Consider the following 23,338-nt stretch of genomic DNA (forward strand, 5'->3'; position numbering starts at 1 on the left):
CACAACACGTCCACTACCAACCACTTTGATAACAAAGACTGTGATGGAAGATATCTGCTAAATGAGATTTTCTCTGAAACACACTAACACATCATCCAAGAACTGATCACATCCTTTATAAAAGGTTCCCATTAGCTCCAGAGCCCACAGAGCTTTGAGTGCTCATACAAACTCTTTATGGAATATACGTCCTGATAAATAAAGGGCTGTCTCTTATAATAGCTGAGCTTTTAAAGACTCTTTCCACAGTTGCTACTGTTACATAAATGTTGTTTCATTGTGTAGTATCACATCTAGAAATGGTGGTTTGTTCAGTAAACCAATCAGAAGTTGTTTTCCTGGTGTTGACATTAGAAAGGCCAGAAACTTTTCTCATTATCTTTTCAAATGTTCAAACAAACTGATTAAATGTACAGTTGATTAGACAGTTTTTCATTGTTCAAGTTTTCAATTGCTTTTTTTCTCAGTCCCAGACATTTTCCATCCATCTCTGAATGATGATGGATGGTTCCCCCCTGAGAGAGACCCAGGCGGGAGGTGAGAGGAATACAAAGCATTGTGAGAGCAACATGTTTATGCACAGAGAGTTTCCTGTGGCAAACAATTCTCTGACCTTCTGGGTGTCTGTGTCGGCAAAGGTCAGTCCGTAGTAATCCTTCTCCAGCAAGTTGAGGTGCTCACACACCATGTCCATCAGGGTCTGTCCTTTGGAGTGTTTCTGCACAGACAAACACAAGACACAGCGCTGGTATCAAGACAGGAAACAATGCAGAGAAAAACTGCTGTGAGATCATCATCAGCTCTGAACTCTACATGTTTAGAGCTGCTGTAGCTCAACAGTGCTGGAAAACATTTGGCTCAACAGTTTCAGCTGCACTTTGTAAAGATTGCTTTCCCGTCCTCTGACTCAGGCAGCCATAAAACCAGCTCAGCTATTTGGTGTCATGCTGCAGTCGGTGTGCATCAGACACTTGACAGTGGAAATGAGTTGTGAATTGCAGAGGCTGGTCTTTGTATCCCAGGCACAGATTCCATCTGCTTGTTGACACAGTTCAAGGTGAGCTTTTCAGGAGCATTTCACATTCAAACGACAAGTTCATGATTTTACATTCAAGGCAGAGTGTCAGCGAGGGCTGTGACAGAATAAACCTTCCTGTTATCTATGCTATAAGAGCAGGCTGAGCAGAGTAAAACTCTACTTTAGAGTCTGAAGGATTTTGTTGAGAGTTGGATCAAAACTTGTATTATACAGAGAGAAAGTCAGGGGACCATATTAGTCAGAGATACTTGATTCTGATTGGCCAAAACCACCTGATGATGGTTATTGACTTTCACTAACCTGAGCAGCAGCTGAGGTGAATACAGAGCTTCAGTCTGTTTCCACCACAGATTGTCAGGTGAGTAGTGATGGGCACCTTTCACATTTGAAACGATACCGTACCAATGCCCGGCACATGGCAAACAGTACCGGTACTTAACAGTACCGGTACTTAACAGTACCGGTACTTAACAGTACTGATTTTTGGTACTTTTTGTGTTAATGTGATAAAAAAATATTTATTACTTTAATAATAAAATATATAAATATATTTTCAATTTAACATATTTATTCTTCAATATATAACCTTGCAATGCTGTCTTTATGTCCAGCATGGAAAATTGCCTACTCTTCCGGTCCCTCACAGTCATATGGATGCTTTTAGGTACCTAAACATGGTACCTTTTGAGTTTACCAGGTACTTTTGACAGAATTTGGTCAGTACCTTTAAAGGTACCTAATTCATTACCCATCCCTGAAGGTCAGGAAAAACTGCTAGCTCCTGTTAGCATCGTATTGGTAAACAGGGCTGAAACATTAGCTTTGGTTAGCATGCAGGTTAATAAACAAGGATGTTTCCTGTCACACTGTCAGGAACATCTTTCTCACAACTTCACACTAAACAAAATAAATAAATAGATTTATTATCAGTTCTTCTGACAGTTGCTGAGATAGTCATCAGTGGTCCCTAACCTTTTTTGCACCACGGACCGGTTTAATGTCAGACAATATTTACACGGACTATTCTTCTGTCTCTTCATTGGCTCTTTTACCCTGCCTAATGAAACTTTTCAAAGATGTTTGATTTTTTGTCCATTTTGCTAGCTTGGTGGGGTTGGTGTCAAGAATGAGTCATAGACTGGTAAGACGGAGAGAATCCGGCCATTTTTCAAAATAAACAGCATTCAGAATCAGATAACAGATCAAACTGAAAAAATGTAAGTTGAGTATTTTTTATGTGTGACCAGGTACCAATTGACCCACAGACTGGCACCGGTCCACAGCCGGGGGGCTGGGGACCCCTGGTCTAAATGATTTCTAAAACTGAGAAGAAATAAGAGGGAAACACTAAAGTTCTGATCATCTTTACACCATGAATGAACATCAAACATCTCATGGTTATCATTTAAGGAACAATAAGATACTGACTTTGAGCAGTGCTGTGACCCACAAACTGATGTCCTACGTGATGACCAGAGGTGAAAGTAGTTTTAAATTCTTGCAAGTATTATTACCAAACCTTTATCTCCCTTTCGCTTCATGCATTTAAAAAAAGCAAAGTAAAACTTCCCCAAACAAAAGAAAATATTCCAGAGTTTTACTGTAGGCTACCTGTGGGCCTATGGGGTGGGCAGGAATTAAAAATACTTGACAGTATGGTTAACTATTTATTTTCATTGAAACATTGATAACCATCCCGAATACATGTCTCTAAGAACAGATCATGAGGCCACAGCGTTAGACGTACGATAATTTTGTATTTGTACGATAATTTAGCCCTCTGTACGATGTACGATCAATAATTCCAAAAAAGGCTAAAAGTACGATAATTTGACAATTTCGTGTGGCTGTTACAGATCTACCCCAGTCTGACGGAGTTACTTGTAAACCCTTAATGTATCTTATATCATGTGACATTTCCAGCCAATCATAGTTTGAGTGTCATTCGTCTCAGAATGATTGACAGCCAATCATGCTGGTAGGAGCTCAGACAGCCAGGAAGTCTCTCGTCAGTTGAGAGAAAAGTGAGTACCCAAAGAGAGGAGGAGGGTGAGCGGGAGCCGAAGCGGAGGGCTGATACGTAAATATTGCAAGGGGGTCAACACAAAAGAACCTCTCATCGTGACCCTTAAGAGGCTCCAGATTAATGTTATGAAGTTATCTTGAAGAAGATGTTAATTTGAAGACTACTCTTTTGAGAAAAAGTTAATGTTCCTGTCTAAAATCAATTTCACTAAGTGAAGTCAGGTGGCTATTTCTCTCTTTCTCTCTCTCTCTCTCTCTCTCTCTCTCTCTCTCTCAGTTATCTTGAATACTGTTTGAAAGTAATAGCCTTGAGGTCTCATTACGACCTGTCATTTTTTTGGAGGCGGTGCATGTATGTAACACAGCCGAGTCGGAGCCTGGAGCTGCTGATCAAACGCTGATGATGTGGGGCGATGAATACCCACAAAAGTCCCTGTAGGACACTAAACGGAGTAATCAATAGTGACGTTTGCCTAACAATAAGACAGTTATTTTGATCATTATAACTTTTTTGATCATTTTGTCAGGTGTAGGATAATTTTCCCAAAAATACGATAATTTTGAGACTCTAGCACGATAATTTCATATTTCCCATCTGGCAACGCTGCAAAAACTCAGAGTGGAACTGCCCCTCATCAAAACATGTCACCCAAAAGATTTCCATATAGTTTCTTGACATCTTTGGACCAGTTATGGAAAATTTACCAGTGCATTAAATCAAACGTACCCATGCTATCCCGATAGCACCTGCTGTGTTTTAGAGGTAGACCAGAATGTGCACTCTCGTACTGCTGAGCAAAATGTCTGGTTGTTAGCTCATACGCAGGTTCGTTCCTGAGCTGTTCTGTATCATTAAAATTAATCAAAATCACACTAAATGTTTCTGCTTACTCCCCTGCTAGTTGAATTGAAACATTTTGCAGTGAGCGTAAAGACATTAAACATGTGGTACATGTCAGGAGACCGCTGGGAGGGGGAGTGGAGAATGGGTTACAAGGAATTTTTTAACAGACAAAGTAGTTTTGAAGACTGCATGTTTCTAGCAGGTCTATTTTCTGACCCAGAGTGAGGCTGTGACTGATTCTGAATAAGGTCTCTCCCATCTCCCTGGCACTGTATTACTGGATCTTTTAGTGGTACCCAGTAACGGACTGTTCCGGCTCACTTTCAGACCTGTTGATGACCTTAACTTAAGTCTTCAAAGTGTGGACAGTCCCTTCTTACAGTGGTTTCTATGACATGAACTGCCATTTATGTAACCCAAACCCTTTAGACATCAGTGCACAGGACTTTAAGACTGGAACCTGTTGGCCAAACAGTGGTCTGTGCAAAGCTTAGTACGACCACAGGAAGTCTTGATAAGTAAGCACTGGCAAGTGTGCACAGTTTGACACAGTATTCACAGAAAACCCCTCAAATTCTGGTGAAGGTGATTCTGCAGTTCTAAACATTGGCCTGAAGCAGAATTTACATGGATTAGTGGAAGGTTCTGTTCTCTTTTACTGTAATCTAAAAAGCTGAAATCATTTGCATGTATTGCGTTAAATTCATCAGAGAATGTGGTAAGGTGGCTGTGTGTTGGTGTAGCAGCCTGGGCCTGAGCTGAAGTCCATCCTAAAGCACCTGTCCCATGTCATCACTCACTCTAACCGTGTTTCCAGCTCTAGCCACTGTCCTGTCCTCTTAAAGTGAAAGCATTAACATCAAAAACAGGGTCCAATCAGACCTGACTGACATCTGACAACAGAGAAATGATCAAATATGTAAAATAATGATAAAAATAAAATGTTTTATTTAAAAGCGCCTTTCTGAACACTCAAGGTCACTTTACAGCTAAATAAAACACATTTAATAAGAAGTAACACAATAAAAATAAAAAGCAAAGAAAGTGATATCAGGTTTAAATGGATCAGTGAAATTGTTAAACGCAGCTTGGAACAGATGGTTTGAGCTTTGATTTGAAGAGGGGTAGAGAGCCAACATTTCCGATGCGTGGTGGGAAAGTATTGTGAGCAGACCTCTCAGTTGCTCGGGGGTGATGTGGTCTAAAAAGTGGGTTCTGTTGATGATGGGGGCGGCAGAATTCTGGACTAGTTAAAGCTCAAAAAGGGGGAGGATGTGGTTCAGTGCCAACAAGATGCTTCAGACATGTCATTGGAAGGCCGTTTTAACTCTCACTACACAAGAGGGAAAAAAGAGATTTGTGCCTGGGCTCTGACTTGGAAAGACCTTTGGTCTGGATGCTGTCTGGACTGATGGACATCTGAGGACTCATGTGTTTCCTGGAGTTTGACGACTGATTGGGGTCAGCAGCTGACTGATGTACAGCGACATGTGACATTACATCTTTACCCTCCCTTTATCTGTTTCAGCTGTCTTTGGTGACTGTTGTGTTTTAGTACAATTCTTTCTCTGGCACTCTGAATACGATGTGCATCTCAAAAGCAGTGTTTGATGAGTGTGGATGTCACAGTGTCTCTGTTTCCTTTCTGTAAATGGTGAACTGACAGTGTTTATGTAACACTTTCTCTCTTTCTCTAATCTTCAAACCACTCAAAGCACTTTGACATTGTTTGTCACATTCCCCACATTCACACGCTGATGGCAGAGGCTGCCAAAGAACACACTGGTATAAACTGACCTCACTCACACGCCCACGGCACAGCAGGGGGCGGACTGGGGTTTAAAGGGACATTTCGGAATTTAAGACATAGTCACACTGGCAAGCTGTACCGTGCTTCAGCATGATTCAATTCTCTGCTTTGGCACGCTTCAGGGAGGTGGGCTACTGTACAGTTCACTTCAAGCACGAGCACACGGACAGCGCGCGTGATCCATGACCTGTGATCGCTGTGACCGCTCCTCTCGACAGTCATTTTGAACGATAGTGGGGTGTCAGACCAAAATGACGTAACATCAGTGGAAAAGTGTCTGAAGTTGTAGCAGTGCTCTCTGTGACTCATTGTGCTGACTCTGATGTCCTTCATGTAAACAGAGGCTTCGTGATGATGCAGGTGAGGAATCCATCTGTGTGTGATACCTGCTAATGGGTCATATTGGTGTAGTACTCTCAGCGGGGGGGCGGCGCTGCAAGGGGAAATCCTGCTTGAGTATGGCACAGTTCAAATGGCCAGAGTGACCACGCCCTTAGACTGCTGGAAGAGAACCCAAAATCTTACAGTTGAAATCAGGACTGAGCGTAGATATCTGAACAATGTCTTTAAGTGGGCATGAATTATATTTGCCTCCTAACCATTTTTTTTCACATGACAAGACTTCATCAAAAATTAAGTTCCTGACAGGTAGAGTCTGCAAGATTTTACAAAAAAATTAAATATCAACTTTTAAAGGAATAATCCTGTTCAACCGTCACTTCTGAGCCTCTATACATGTGCGTCAGTGTCTGTGTCTGCCTTAAAGTGATACTCCGGGATGGAACAAGTTGGGTCCTATCACAAAGGCAGAAATTACCCCTAAAGCAGTGTTTTTGTGCAGCAGAAGCCCAGGGCACACACCAAACACCCCCTCCCTGCTCCTCTGCCGGTTTCCTCTGCACTCAGACAGGGCCATATTTTACTTGACCAAAAACACAAATAAACGAACTCCCACCGAAAAAATCTGATATCGGTCTGCATTCACGCTTTATTTAGAGAATTTTCAGCGCGTTACTTTCACACAAAAACACAGCTAAATAAGGCTCTAGTTCTCATTGTGTCGCAAAACGTCACTACCTCCGCTGCAGAGCCACAGCTGGCTACAAGGGGCTCGCTGCTTGGTGTATCAGTCCGCGCGCGCAGCGTGCCAGATATAAAGAGATATATAAAGAGACACGGTGAGAACTAGAGCCTTATTTAGCTATTTGTGTTTTTGGTCAAGTAAAATATGGCCCCGTCTGAGTGCAGAGGAAACTGGCAGAGGAGCAGGGAGGGGGTGTTAGCGAGCGCTCTGGGCTTCTGCTGCACAAAATCACTGCTGTAGGGGTCATTTCTGCCCTAAACCTTGTGATAGGACCCAACTTGTTCCATCCCGAAGTATCACTTTAACCCCCTCCTCTTCCTATATGTTGATGTTTTGGTTGTTGTTGGGACGTTTTTGGGCAGAGAGTAGACGTTTCTACCTCAGCCAATCACAGTGCACCCAGTACGCAAGTGAATTTGCATGTTAATAATAGCAAGTGCAAAAAACTAATCAGAGCAGCTGTGTTAGCAGGCATAGCACAGAGAAAGGAAGTGAAAGTGAAACAAAACACTAAACAGATGAAGCTTTTTCCTGAACAAGGGTGAACCTCAGCTCGACTTTCACTCACTTTCAGGAACTTGGAGAGCAGCACGGGGCGAAAAACTACAAGAGTTAGCTTTCTGCTAACCGAGTATGTGACAAATACCCGCGATTAGCTTGTGCTAACAAGCCAAGTTGAAATTCCTATTAATCACCTCTCCATTCTCAGTTAATGACATCACTGCTAACATGTCTCCTGGACATTCAGACTTCTTTCTGAGACCACTCATCTTTGTGTTGCTTGTCTTGTGCTTCCTGTTTTATTTCTGTTACTTACCTTGTGTCTCGTCTAAGATTGCAACTTCCTGCCCCTCCCTACCTGTCTCCTGTGCCTGTGATTACCTCATGTGTTTCACCTGTGTGTAATTGTCTCCTTTTCCCCAGAGCACTCAGTCTGCCCCAGCCCTTACCTTCACTGCCAGTTAGTCTAGTTATTAGATCTTGACCAAGTTTTTTCGCCTGCTGCTTTGGATACTTTTGCCTCATTTGGACATTTCTCTGATTTAACAGACTTTGAATTTGCCTCAGTGTTTGAGTCTTGCGTGAAAGTCCTTTGTTTGGCTCAGAGCAACACAAAATGTTGTTCCGGAAATGAAAAACTGTTGCATATTTACAGGTAAATCTAAAAACAAAGCACATAACACCTCTGTACTCCCACAGGTGCCTCCTTCCCTGTCACCCAGGTGACAAGGAGATGAAACGTGCAGTTGCCAGGGAAACAGTTGCAGTATCATCTTTTTTTTGGTCTCCTTTCTTAAAACATCAAGGCCAGGATGTGAAAAAAAAGTCCTTTTCTTTTTGCTTATTATGGCTGAAGGGATGGAGGAGCATCACTTGAAAATTGATTTTAAGCTCTCATCATATCAGTGAGCAGGTCCAAGGAGACAGTGAACAGCAGGAGCAGGAAAACAGAGGGTGAAAACTTAATAATCAATAACTGGAATGATCATCAGAGCACGCTCAGGCTTGACCTTACAAAGTCAAGCAGATTACACCGCAGGCTGTGGGACAAGGTGACTCTGGGTACATATCTGAGAATTAGCATCCAATAGAGACGTTATTTAACTACAATCAGGCCTGTCAGGACAACAAATTTTGCTAGACGATAATTTTCCAAAATATTATTGCCGATAAACGATATTATTGTCAATATTATTTGGATTTTTCTTTTTCCATTTTTTCATTGATGTAATTATGATAAATGGGATAATAAAGTGAGTACACCATATCAAAAGCAAGAAACTTTAATTTCTTAAGAGTATTTAACTGTAATTAAAAGGTCAGGATCTTTTAAATAAAATAAATTAAACAAAAAATATAATAAATTTAACAAACAAGAAAGAGAAAAAAATTTAATGAAAATGAAATGGACTCTCTTTTAGAAAAAAATACACGTCAATGAAAATAATTAATACTAATCAAAAACAATAAAACATAGACCCTGTCTCTCAAGAAAAAATGAAACTCCAAAAAAACAACAATAAAAATAAAGCCTAAATAAAAAGGGAGTTTATACAGTTCCTGAATTGTTTGTGATGTACGTTTTCCCAGTCAATCCGTACTGTCTGTCAAACATTTTTAACATTTCTGGCTTTCAACCGTATTGAAGGGCTGCATTTCTTTGGCAATGTATCTGTCTTTGAGCGCCCACCATTTGGCGCTTTTATTTCTATTTACTTTGCCGACCAAAAGCCTCAGTAAGAGGGGATTGTCAAAGAACAAGGTTCCGCTGCACCTCCCCTTCTTCTTCTTCGTCGCCACTATTTTCAAACAAATGCGACATATCAGCTCGTTGGTGTTCATGAGCTCACACTTTGTTTATTCTGATAAAAAACAAAATATTCCCACACTGGGACTGTGGCAGGCGGCTTAAGAACCGTATTTTTTTAGCCATCACTCATATTAGCGTGTTTCCTCCTTACCCCTCAGGACGCTCGCTTCAGCTCTCTCCGTGTGTACGTGAGCAGCCCCGTACTCACCCCAAAGATCACATTTTTGACAGATGCTCACTCCGCTATAAATCCGCTATAGAACCTATGCACCCTGAGGTTAGGAAAGATAGACATAGTGAGCCGTCTTCTCATTTAGCCTCTTTGGTTGAAAGAGAGGAGGAAAACAAACATGCATGCACGTGTCAGTTTATCGAGGCTGGCAAACTTACCGAGGAAGTTTTCATTTATCGTTCGGTTAATTGATTTATTGATTATCCTGACAGGCCTACCTACAATCTCCCCTGAAGGCTGGCCTGACTTCCCAAACCACTGCATGTTGTTCCACCTCGTAATTAAAGACAGGAAGTGAGAGCGCGTCTATCTGGGACTTGGAAGTCAGAGGCTCTCACAAAACCCCAAATTTAATAAAACATGTGCTGACACGACAGCGCTTTGTAGCTCTTTCTGTGGTGATGATTGGCAGCGCTGCCAGGGCAGGCTCATACTTCAGAGGAGCACTTCAGACACAAGAGCTTTCATAAACATTATGCTAACTATTGTTGTGGCGTGGAGAAGCCCAGAGGTATTTCTGGGTGTTTACAGCAAGACGCCGGGAAGAGAGGTTAGTGCAAGCCAGGCATTCCTGATACTCTTACCTCACACACTCTCATCCATGAAAAGCTTCCTCACTTTAATACCACAACACACACGCACACACACGCACACCCTCTTATGAAGTTTCATGCTCCTGTGCAAAAGTATCCTAGGGGCTGGCTCATAATAACATTGCTTCTTCTCTATTTTCTCCTTGGCTGCACCTGGCTCACGAGCATGTAATAAGTATAGATTTTCCAACAACCAGTTAGCAGACTCCTTCCAAAGCAGAGGCATCGTACTCAGTCATGCCAGCCAGACCTTTTGTGAAAATCAAAGGCAATTCATTAAACATGTTTAATTGTGTTTGTGGAATGAAGCCGTAATTTGTTCCACACAGTAATACGATCGTAGCAGCTTAAGTCAGCATCCATCCCTCAGTGAAATGTTCAGCTCTCTGCCTTCAGGTGCCGTAAGCAGGTGTTAGGTCAGGACAATTCACCCAATAAATGAAATATTGACCCAGATTAAAAAGGGGGATTACTGAACTACAAAAATAAAACAGATTAAGAGGGTCTTTAAAATGTTTCCCCTCAGGTTGTAAAAGTTAAATCTGTAAAACTAAGATTTTTGTACAATTTTGTTCTTCCCAGGACAGACTCTGTTTGCTTACGCCAGGATTCTTACACTAACCAATAGATCTTTTCTTGGTTAGTTAATCTGTGAAAATAAAACAGCTTTGGATATAGAGAAGTTGTGTTTTGACTGGGGTTTCATTAGATTTTATGATATTAAGAAGATTTAAGCAACAAGAGGTCTTGATTTCAATTTATAGGAGCATTGTTTTGTTCTTTGAGTTTCAGTGTAATGAGGCCTTGTGGATGACGCAAGACCAGGTACCAAAAATCACTGCAGGGAGGAACCAAGATAGCAACAAAGGAACTTTTGAAAAAAAAAGAAAAATAAAAAAATAAAAAAATAAATAAATAAATAAATAAATGAAGAAATAAATAATAAAGAAAAGAAAAGAAAAAAAATGTATAAATGTAAGTTTTAAAGATTAGATAAAAATAAATATACATCAATTAAATAAAAAAGATAAAGGGAAATTTTTTTTTTTTAAATAAATAAAATTAAAAGGAAATTGAAAAATTAAAAAAGACATTTAAAAAGTAAAGTAAACTGAAAAAAAAAGAGAGGGAAATTATGACCAACCCAATCTTGGTCACCTCGCCTTGTTAGTCAGGCGCTGACAAACACTCTGCAATGCTTCAAATAGAAGTCTTGCTAAACTGCAGAGTCAGAGAGCTTTGCTGACTGAAGCAGTCAAAATCTTGATACTCCATTACTACAGCAGATGTAAAAATTCTACACACCTCTGTTACAATGCAAAGTTTTTCTGGTGTTTAACAATGAAACCATGAGAAATCACTTCGAATGAGACTGGCTGACACATCCCAACTTTTAAGAGCATGCACCCATTTTTACAACCACTTTTCTTTTTTTTCTTTTTTTTTTTCTTTTTACCCCTCTGAAGATTTTTTTTTTTCAGTTGAGTTGCAGAGGCTATAGGTCACATTTAAAGTGTGGGTCCTATCACAAGGTTTAGGGCAGAAATTACCCCTACAGCAGTGTTTTTGTGCAGCATAAGCCCAGAGCGCTTGCACCAAACACCCCCTCCCTGCTCCTCTGCCGGTTTCCTCTGCACTCAGACGGGGCCATATTTTACTTGACCAAAAACACAAATAAACGGACTCCCACCAAAAAAATCTGATATTGGTCTGCATTCACGCTTTATAAAGAGAATTTTTAGCGCGTTACTTTCACACAAAAACACCGCTAAAGAAGGCTCTAGTTCTCATCATGTCTCTTCGTCCTGGCAGACTACCTGCGTTTGTTTATATCTGGTACGCCACCAGGTGAGCTCCTCGTAGCCAGCTGTGGCTCTGCAGCTGAGGTAGCGCGGTTTTACGACACGATGAGAACTAGAGCCTTATTTAGCTGTGTTTTTGTGCGAAAGTAACGCGCTGAAAATTTTCTTTATAAAGCGTGAATGCAGACCAATATCAGATTTTTTTGGTGGGAGTCCGTTTATTTGTGTTTTTGGTCAAGTAAAAAAGGCCCCGTCTGAGTGCAGAGGAAACCGGCAGAGGAGCAGGGAGGGGGTGTTTGGTGCGGGCTTGTGTGTTGATGACAGAAAGCGGAAGATGCTATCCCAAGCAGCTAAGTTACTGGATGAAAAGCACAACCATATTGAAACGAAAACACCAAACAGATAAAGCTTATTCCTAAACGAGGGTGAAGCTTGGCTCGACTTCCACTCGCTTCTGGTAACTTGTGTGGCGTGAAGAGCGACGCGAGTTAGCTTTCTGCTGAGCAGGTATGTATCAAATATCTATGATGCTTGTGCTAACATGCTAAGTCAGGTGCGCAGCTCTCAAGTCCCTTCATGTAGGACACACGACACTACAGGTGGTTGCTGGGTTAGTGAGTGTGTTCTTGTAGTCACAGTTGGAGGCTGTGGGTGTGTGCTGCTGCTGGCACTGAGCCAAGGAGGTGGAGCCCAGTTTGAATGTTGTGTTTTCTAGCAAGTAACCAAAACTTGGGTGGGAATCAATAAGACTTTAAATCTGTGTTGTGTTTTGTTTTTTGCATTGTTTGAAAAATTGCGAAAATGTCTCTGCTCTGATTTTCAGTTTGTCTGTAGATTAATTTTGTTTATTATTCCCTTTCTTTCAACTCAGTAAGAATGTTGAAAGGGGGGCTGAAAACGATAGAAATGTTTGTTGGTGCAGCCTCATCATTAAATAGGTTAACTAACACTTTTATTACAAAGCATGTAGGAGCAACTTCAAAGACAAATCTTCCTTTGACTAAATTTACACACAGAGAGCACAATTAAGTAAAAGTTGCATAGGCCTACTCCCCCGGAGTTCTCTGCTGCTGCTAATCATGAAAGCTTTAAAATATCCAGTCTCTCTCAGTGATCCAGTTTTCATCTATCACAGACAGGGGACTCTCAGCTGTCTCTTCTGCCTGCTCTTCATGCCTACAGTATCTCTGAGTGAAAGGAAAGGGACTTGCATCTTTCTCTGCAGCTTTCTCTTATGCATGCCTACAGTTTCTTTTGCCACCAACGGGGAATTGTCCTTTTCCACGCTGCTGGAGTAATGACAACAGATATCTTGGGGGAATGAAGCCTTTCATATCAGGCTTTTTTGAGCCATTGTGTGTAGTACAGAACTGTGTAACTTGCTTTGGCTTCGCCCCCCTGGTGAGCTCACAGCATGGCACCCTCTCTTTTATTCTCTTTGCCTGTTTATTCCCTGTGCCTCTGATATCTGTTCCTCACAGTGCAACATACACACACAGCAGCCTGTGAAAAAAGGCCAGCAACACAGCCATGAAAGAACATCACTTTTCCAGTGGTTTGCTCAACGCATGCTCAGGTCAATCCCAGAAAACATGTTAGAAAACACGTTTCAGTAAAGCCGCAGTCAGTGTGCGTACCTCTATTTCTCCTTCGAACTCAGAGGAGTCCAGCAGGGTCACCCTGAAGGGGGAGGTTTTAAGTCGTTTGGAGCCTCTCTGGGGAGATTTGAGGTTTTTGTTTGGGGATGTCCTCTCAGACATGTCATCTGTTTCTCTGTGCTCATCCAGGTGCTTGGAGTTCTGGTCCTAAACAGAAAAAAAAAACAGTGGAATAACGTTAAATATCTTAACATTCTCAGTGGAAAAATCATTAATATGGGACAGTCAGCAGCAGAAAAACTGTTTAATATTGACTCATTGAATGTAACAGCCTCAAAGAATGGAGCCATGGAGAGTTTTAGAAAGTTTGATTTTTTTTAATTTTGTATATTTGTTTCTTTCTTAGACAGATAAAAACAGTTTTGATTAATCAAAGTGAGACACAACATTAAAAACATTTCATCACCATCTGTTTTGACTGCTGCTAGCTAAGTGAAAAAATGACAAATATTACATACCCCCTTAGAGAGGGGGTTCAAGTAATTTCTGAAACATTCTACAAAGAGAAACTGAAAGTTGATTCATTTCCAGTGTTGTACATTTAAATGATTTAGTTAAATTTCTTTTAAATAATAATAAACTCCTGAGAAAGTTACGCTAACATGGTCAGACTAAGTTTGGCTAACGTAATAAAACACCCATGTTTGCAAATACTGTATGTTGAATATTTTCAGTATTTGATAGAGCAATCTCTTCTGAAAGTTGTCTAACTGAAACAAGCTTCCAATCAAAGCTGCAACCTCTTGGTTATAAATATGAGGCTATATGTCGTCTTAAGGCTGGCTCTGAAAGTACCAGAAACCACAGACACACCAAGCCAAAAAGAAGCTGTTTACACAGCAGAAACAAACATATTTGTAGCCTGGTACAAAAAACTTTTCACACGTGAAAAGCTGGTTTCTCCAACAGCACACACTCTACGTTTTTTTTTTTTTTTCCTAACACTGAAATTTAGAAGATATTAAGGCCACAGGTTCGTCCAATCAGAGGCAAGGCTTTGATAATTGACAGAACAGTAATAAAAATTTCAAACAGTCATGCAATAAAATCAAGTTAAAAAAATAAAGGGGCTGGATTTAAGTATGTGACTGTAAGTACTCCACACATAATTTCCAGTTTCTGCAAGTCTGGCCGGACAATGTGGGATATTAGCTCTGAGAGGAGGTTTCTGCTCTCCTCTGCGGAACCAGAGCACAGGAGGCTACTAATTAAGATTAAAACTTTGAAATACAACCATCTCAATATTTATATATATATATATATATATATATATATATATATATATATATATATATATATATATATATATATATATATATATATTAATAAATTTAATATTTTTATTTAATATGTTTGTAAGTACATACTTACTTTATTTACATATCTTAATTTTTAGTATTATTTCACTGTATTGTTGTTGATATTATTATTATTATTATTATCATCATCATCATCATCATCATCATCATTATTATTATTATTATCATTATTATTATTATTATTATTATTATTATTATTATTATTATTATTATTATTATTATTATTATTATCATTAATAATGAATAATCATTTGCTTGTTTTAGTTTGGTAGCTTTTCACTAATATAGTTTATATATTTATTTATTTATTTATTTATTTATTTATTTATTTATTTATTTATTTATTTTCAATGTCCTTTTTATTTTATCTCTATATACATATGTGTGCCTTTGAATTCAAAGCCAAAAACTGAATAATAAGAGTATGAGGGGGGGAAAAAAACTGTAACAAACTTTTTTAATGTTAGTTAGGTTTAATCAAAGCAGCATTGAACCACCTCTTTCAGTGCTGCTTCAGCATGTCTGTATCAGAGTTTGAAAAAACACTGTCAGTCATCTTCCCTCTCATCAGCTGAAGCTCAGTAAAGCTGAAGCTAAAGCTAATGCACTTGGGCTAAACTATTAGCCTGATTTGACATGACTTCATTGTTTGTCTTCAGACTGATCCACTCAGAGCTGTCAGCTGCTTTAGAAACACACACACTGTTGGGAAAAGTGTGTTTTATTTATCACCCAGGCTGTCCTGTTTGTGAAATAGATATTGTGGATGGGTGTCATTTTTTCATCAGGACAGGGCATTAACTTCGCAGACAAACTCTGCACTGTTTATTGTGCTATAATACAGTCATTCCATTGTAAATCCTAATAATGCTTCTAATGCTAAAGATAATGATGCAAGTAATGCCAGTCAGAAAAAGGAATCAATTCTTTGAGGAAGTCGTGAAAAGACAAACATCAGGGGGAAAAAATATTATTATTTTTTTTAATGTGAATCTTTTCTATGATATTGTGAATAAGAGTGATATTGTAGGTATTTAAAATCATGGGCCCTATGTCGTATTTCATATTGTAAGTTGACTATTTTACCACACCCAAAGGGGGCGCCCTATAGCTGGTACTTTGGAGGATCAAAGCCTGCCCCATTTCCAATATGGACCCTGTTGACATATCTTTAAAACTCCGCTTTAAAAACAGATGGGTGACATCACAGAGACTAGGTCTATTTATTAAAGAGTCTGTACAAGAGCAGACTTTTACCTGAATCCCAAAAAGCTTCTGTTCCACCTAAAAAACTATGACTGTAGAGCTACTTTCACCTTACTTTGTGTAACACAGAGACTAAACTGGAGCTTTTGTGGCTTCAGTGGGATTTCAGTAAAGCAGTAATAAGCCTTGCTTACCTGTTTGGCCATCTTGCCGTCAGAGGCGTAGTCCTGCATGCCTGCTGCTGCCCCCTGCTGTCTGGGAAGACTCCTATCTTGCTATCCTCGCCTTCACCTTGGTGCCTGCTTCTGATGCTTATGCAAAGTAACACCAGCCTAGAAGGAGACAAGAAGAAAACAAAAAAGAAATGATCAATGGGGTCTGAACAGAGCAGAGCTTCTTCTGCAGAGCAGCACAACGAAAGGATTACTGCACGCTTCCCCCCAGAATCAAAGGAAATGAGATGACAGCAGGTGCTGCAACTTAACACTGTGTGAAATTCTCAACACAAATGCATTCCCTCCAAAACAATGAAAGCTCCAGCACCAGGATCAAACCTTCATTATAGATTCTGAGAGCTGTAGCTTTTTGATACAACACGTTTTCCTCCGACACAATTCACCTTGCAGTCAAGGACGCTTCCTTTAATTATAAAATCCCTGACTGAGCCAGATAATGATCGTCTATTTAAGCAAGACAAGCTGCAGCTCTGAGAGTTGACGGAGAGAAAAGAAGAATTTTTAAGCTACACAATGAGCGCCACAGCCAGCACCTGATCAACAGTGCTTACCTGCAGTGGCAAAAGTTCCAACAGCTGATAAGAGTTTTATTAGCCATCCATGAGAGGATTCAGTGTCTATGATGCTCGCGTCTTTATCTCTTCATGCTGTGTAACAGCTCAAAATGCATGACAGATAAGGTTCTATGTGGGCTCTTAAAGAGAAAGAAAAACAAACATAGAGTTATTAAAAAGATGTGACACACAGATTCACCCTTCACATCTGAGAGCTGCTTCTTCACCGTCTATTTTTGTCATGCATCATCATTCTTGGAGCGTTTCTTCACATGAACCTCTGCATCGCTCTGTTGCTTTGTTAACATTTTTCTGGAACTTGTTGCCTTCAGTTGCAGGTTTTTGTGTGGGCGGACTGAAAAATAACAACAGCTGAACTGAAAGTGGAGTGCAGTGAGTTATATCAGTTTACTGAGGTGTGTACTGTGAGCCGACTGTCAAAACACAGGTTGTTTAAAAAGGATAGAAACCGCCCTGAGAACAATGATGGAGACTTTCAATGTTTTTAAACAAATTATTTCCCTGAGGGCGCCAGCTGAAATGTAGAAAATAGTTGTAGAGAGGAACAATTAAGCTTCAGTATTACTGGTGCCTTCTCAGATCAATGAGCAACCCACGTCCTGAGCGTTTGTGCGACCTCAAACCACCCCAGACGTTGGCCTTTGAACTGCAAGCCAACAACAAACCAAGCAGTTCTTGTTCAAAACTGAAGACAAAGAAATGATTGGACCATGGCTTTTTTTCTCCTGTGCCTTTTCAAATGATGTTACTGTCAGTGCTTTCATACTTCCATACGTCCTTTATGTTGCCATTGCTGTTAAGGTGACATCCACCGGGGGGCAGCCCAGAGTCAAAGTTTAAGATAACAACAAACTCATAAACAAACATGGCGACTGTGGAGAAGGTGTTGCTCAGGCACAGCTTGCATAAAAGACAAAAAAGGAGGTAGCATTGCAGTAGGCGGTGGTTGGTGAGGCCATCAAATACATCACGAAAGCTCAGACATTGTTATTTCTTCTTTGTGTCTCAGTAAAGCTACGCATGAGGTAGAAACAGCAACACTGCCCCCACAGTTTACGTTGGTATAGCTTCATTTGGTCTATATCTGCAAGCTTCATGGAAACATGCAGAAATACGAATGAAAGAAAAACGAAATAAACCAAAGCACAGGCAGAAGGCCCCATCCGTATCCACATCCGTATTGAATGTTGTGCGTAAGTGGGCCTTTTGATCAGTGTTTCTCAAAGTGGGGTCCCAGGATCCCCAGGGGTCTGTGAACCATAGCTAGGGGGTCCATGGAATAATTTGAAAACAACTGTAAAAGTGTCCTGTGTTTTTGCAAAATCACATTAACAAACTGAGATCTCTTGCAACAATAAAATCAGCAATTTTTTTTTTATACTCTCACCCAACTCAGTGTAGGGGTAGGGGCAAAAAGAAAAGAAGGATGAAAAAAAAAGGCACATAAAGTGTGCGTTTCTGCCACCCAAGAGGGCAGTTTATCATATTTTAACCACCAAAGAGAGAAGCATTGCAAACCAAGCGGGCACTCTCACACACGTTTTGGCCACTGAGAGGAGCCGATGTTTTTCAACAATTAGGCCATGAGGGGGTGACTTCCTCTTTCTGTGCACACCACTGCACCAGAGGTAACATTTCCTTAAAGTGATACACCGGGATGGGACAAGTTAGGTCCTATCACAAGGTTTAGAGCAGAAATTACCCCTACAGCAGTGCTTTTGTGCAGCAGAGGCCCAGAGCGCACGCACCAAACACCCCCTCCCTGCTCCTCTGCAGGTTTCCTCTGCACTCAGACGGGGCCATATTTTACTTTACCAAAAACACAAATAAACAGACTCCCACCGAAAAAATCTGATATCGGTCTGCATTCATGCTTTATTTAGAGAATTTTCAGCGCGTTACTTTCTCACAAAAACACCGCTAAATAAGGCTCTAGTTCTCATCGTGTCGTAAAACAGCGCTACCTCCGCTGCAGAGCCACAGCTGGCTACGAGGCACTCGCCGCTTAGTGTATCAGTCCGAGCGTGCGGCGTGCCAGATATAAACACACACAGGTAGTCTGCCAGGACGAATTATGCAATAACAATGTAAAGATGAATGATTATGAGAGAGAGGACGACCTGCTGTCATTTTTCAAGAAAGTGGATACCTCTATGAACCAGAGTACACCGAAGAGGAACTATTAGTAAAAAAAACTGAATGTGCAGAAAGGGAGCAACTGGCAACTGAAACAACACACCAAGAAGAAGAATGAGTCCAGTCTACCTGGTGGTGTAGATGCAACAACTGCAAGACAACGCAAACCGTTGCAATGTGTTTGTTTATATCTGGTACACCCCGCGCGGACTGATACACTAAGCAGCGAGCTCCTCGTAGCCAACTGTGGCTCTGCAGCGGAGGTAGCGCCGTTTTACGACACAATGAGAACTAGAGCCTTATTTAGCGGTGTTTTTGTGTGAAAGTAACGCGCTGAAAATTCTCTAAATAAAGCCTGAATGTAGACCCATATCAGATTTTTTTGGTGGGAGTCTGTTTATTTGTGTTTTTGGTCAAGTAAAATATGGCCCCGTCTGAGTGCAGAGGAAACCGACCGAGGAGCAGGGAGGAGGGGGTTTGGTGTGTGCACTCTGGGCTTCTGCTGCACAAAAACACTGCTGTAGGGGTAATTTCTGCCCTAAACCTTGTGATAGGACCCAACTTGTTCCATCTCGGAGTATCACTTTAAAGTTTACAAAATGAATTACGTTGAAAGTACAAATGTAGCCTAATTCTATCATTGCAAAATATGACATAGTACATTATGCTCATTTGAATATTATGCACAAAGTATTAACATTAAGCGAATCATTGCTATGACAACAAAGGGGTCCTTGAAAATATGTCTACCCTGAAAGGTGTCCATGGTCTAAAAGAGTTTGAGAACCCTGCTTCAGATGTCCACTTGACGTCCAAAAGGCCGACGTTCAAATGTTGAACTGCACGTTGACGTCCAAGTGGAGTCATGGTTTGACGTTAATTTCCCTTCCTGTATCTTTTATGATCAAAGCACATCAGAAACACAGTGATGTAGTATTTAAGATAAAGACGTGCAGAATATTACAGACATTACCGGACAGACTGTACATTTCTATTACAGACATGAGACTGCTGCACAGCTCTGCTTCATACTACATGATAAATGGGGAGTTTATCATTCAATACAGACTCCTGTGTTTGTGTAATTTTGCTTTATGATAAAAGAGCTCAGTCGTAGGATGGGGGAACATGTTATAATCTTTCCAGGAGGAGAGGAAAAGCTTGTGATGAAGTGTTTATTTCACCTTGATTTTATGTTGAAACCTATTTTCCTGTCAGGCAGGCCTTGTTTTCACCCTGCAACGATGTGTTTGATTTTCTGTGAGTTTCATGTGAATAAAAGATGATTAAAAATCCCACATGTGATTTATTTGAGCATCTATAGCAGAGAATCCAGCCCCTCTGCCTCCCCTGGCATCCATTCATGTGAATACCAGTGACAGTGTTGAATTACGTGGGAACAAATCCTTCGCTCTGTGATCCAGATGATACCAAACCTCAGGTTTGAACTCAGTTTGAGGAAACATTTACAAAGTCCTGATATCTCACCATTGGTTTTTGTGATTCAGGGTGTTTTCTTAACCAGCAGATGGAATGGGTGCTCATGACCCTGGAACATGTTTCTCTGTGACCTCATATAAAAGAGAGACAAGGCGCTTAATGTGTGAGTGTATCCTCAGTGGGATCTGCTCAGCGCAGCACTCAGGAATAATGTCTGTGTATTATCGGGTTCCCGGGACAATACCCCAAGACCGTGTACATAATCCATTCTCTATATGACCCTGGAGGTCTCTTTGCCCTACTACAAGAGCAGCAAATCACACCCCCATGATGCACTGGGGGTTCGCATGGCTGACGACTGAGGCGGGAACATAACCGGTTCACTCTGGTTCAGAGAAGAGACAACTCCCCTCTTACTCCCAACCAGAGGAGGTCCTGACACCCTGCACGTGGTTAGAGGAGTGTGAACCCCCTCCTCCCCGCTCTGCTCGCCTGTCACAACCATCACATTACGTCCAATCACAGTGATTTGACAGAGATGATTCCCTCCTTTGGGATGAAAGAGGAGTGTGGAGTGGAATGTCCACTCAGGGCCTCATCACGCCCTCGCTTCTCCAGGAACCAAGCTATAAGTTGTGACATCAATTTTCCTGCAATAACTGAGGAGCGGATATGACTGCCAAGTAAACTCCCTGATTGGAAAGGGAAAAGGCTCCGTGGGGAACAGTGGGGGACGGCGTTCTGATGGCGAAGGACTCTCAGCTCTGTCCCTCTGTTATCACATTTGCCTCCCAAACTCACAGCTCTGAGCTTAATAATGAGGAGCATGTCCCCTGTGAGCTTTTCAGGTGCACACTTCCTCATTCTGTCCAAGTGAAACAGAAGCTGCCACCCCCCTCACTGAACAACCATCTGGGCTGTGTGACACAAAGCGTCCAGCCAGAGCCATACGTGTGCGTATACCTGCCTCAGACGCTGGCTCCAGTCTACTAGGGATGGTTGATCCATCTGATTTCCTTCAGATTCAGTTACGATTACTGAGGTCCAGATTCAATTACAAACCAAGTTTTTATCATCAACAACTCTTGATTTAAAAAAAAGCAATTATTGATTGTCCATTTGACAGTAACCCAAAATGACTGCACCATTAAAAATCAGTCACTTACTGAATTTCATCTGTTTTATTGAGAAACAACTCAAAGCACTTTCTGTGTAGTGTGCTTTCTACTTTAATTATTCATTTATTTGTTTGTTTGTTTTACCTAAAATAAATTTATACATATGGAGTTTTTTTCCACTGTAGAACAAAAATGTAGCTTTCGAACCATGTGTGTTCACAGCTGTGTAACACCTTACACCTTCAGGATAGCTAAACACAAATGACAAAACCTATTGTAGCTTAACTAACTTATTTACTGTACAACAAAGAAAAGAACCTAGACTAGAAATGTAAATATCAGACTCTAACTAGGGATGGGTACCGAATTAGGTACTTTTATAGGTACCCATCGAATTCTGTCAAAAATACGGGTACCGGTTCATGTAAAATCAAAAGGTACCATGTTTAGGTACCTAAATGCATACTTGTGACTGTGAGGGAGTGGAAGGGTAGCCAATTTTCCATGCTGGACATGAACACAGCATTGCAAGGTTATTTAATTAAGAATAAATATGTGTAGTCAAAAAAAATATGTATTTTATTATTAAACAAATTGGTATTTTTTACCACAGAAACACAAAAAAGTACCGAAATTTGGTACCGCTGAGTACCAGTACCAATTGCCAGGTACCGGACATCGGTACCGTATTGATTCAAATGTGAAAGGTACCCATCCCTAACTCTAGCACCACTGTCTTATATTTTTTTCCCTGTCATTGAAATGTTTTTTTTCCCCAACTGGATTACAACTCCACCTGACTTGAATTGTGGCTTCGCCTTTTACCATTGTATGGTTTTGAAGCAAAAATGCCCCCGCCAATGGCGCCGCCATTGTGCAGCCAGAGTCTGTTCAGTAGAAGCTATGAGAAAACCTGAGAGAATCTGAGTGGAGCCAGATGACAAAAATAATACTTTTTTTTCTCTAAAGAGCCTATTAGCCTATTAACTTTCCCTCATGACATATTTAACAATCCACAAAAAAAAAAATACACAAGAACAGGGCAGCTGCCGTCATTAAACATGACATAAAGCCTCGTTTTTAACCTCTAATAACAAATGAAGAAAAACTTTTCAGAGAAAAAGAGGACTTGAATACAAGGCAGCCAAATAATATCTTCTAATCACCACAACAATCAGACGTGAGAAACATTTCTACCAGGTGTTTTTATTTTTTAAAGTCTGACCACAGCCCATCTGGAATGACCGGGGAGATGCATTGTTTGACCTATACTGCAGCCGGCCACCAGGGGGAGCAGTTTTTGTGGCGACCTCACTTCAAGCCAAGCGAAATGATGTCCATTTTTTTTTTACAGTCTGTGGTGTGCTGTCTTTGAATTAAAGCAATTCACGGCTGAATAGTGACATGGTTTTCAAAAGAAGCGTTAGAGTAAGTGCTCTCACTGCTATATACTATCTTTGATGTTTATTTTCATTGGCTCGTCTTGTGTTCAGTTCTGATATTCCAGAGAGATAATCAGAGCCACATTGTTCATGTTTTCATTCTCATAATGCTTCAGCTAGCACAGGCTGTGAGGAAAGCATAACACAAAGTCCAGACGCATGTTGTTTTAGCATGTAACCGATTTCTATAAATTCAATAATTGATCCATATTCTTTCTCAACATAATCATGATTAATCTGTAATCAAATTTTAATCACCACCCCTCCAGTCTACCAGTTTTTATTTCATTGTGTTCATATTTCACTCTTCTTGTTCTCACATGCACTCTTTGTCTAACCGTACCCAAATGGATCATTTCTTCTGCTTTGGGCCGACATTAAAGATCTCAGTAACCACCCAATAATGAAAAAGCCCTCAGAGGATACATGCACACGCGTGCAAAGATTTGAATACAAATCACATAACCC

General features: G+C 40.7%; 1 protein-coding gene across 6 annotated transcripts in view; it reads right to left on the reverse strand.

Moving 5' to 3' along the window:
* The window catches only part of LOC141788797 (band 4.1-like protein 1), a 179,923-nt gene that overhangs the window by 68,250 nt on the left and 88,335 nt on the right, over positions 1-23,338 (reverse strand). For all 6 annotated transcript variants that reach the window (XM_074667913.1, XM_074667905.1, XM_074667872.1 and 3 more), the window contains exons 2-4: positions 16,118-16,255; positions 13,378-13,545; positions 614-718 (exon numbers count right to left, since the gene is read on the reverse strand). In XM_074667913.1, the coding sequence (XP_074524014.1) occupies positions 614-718; positions 13,378-13,545; positions 16,118-16,156 (312 nt within the window). In that variant the 5' untranslated portion in view covers positions 16,157-16,255. The remainder of the gene's footprint in view (positions 1-613; positions 719-13,377; positions 13,546-16,117; positions 16,256-23,338) is intronic.

Source organism: Halichoeres trimaculatus, unplaced genomic scaffold (genome assembly GCF_033239565.1).
Source record: "Halichoeres trimaculatus isolate MK-OKI-2021-1 unplaced genomic scaffold, fHalTri1.1 fHalTri1_scaffold_1, whole genome shotgun sequence".
NCBI lineage: Eukaryota > Metazoa > Chordata > Actinopteri > Labriformes > Labridae > Halichoeres > Halichoeres trimaculatus.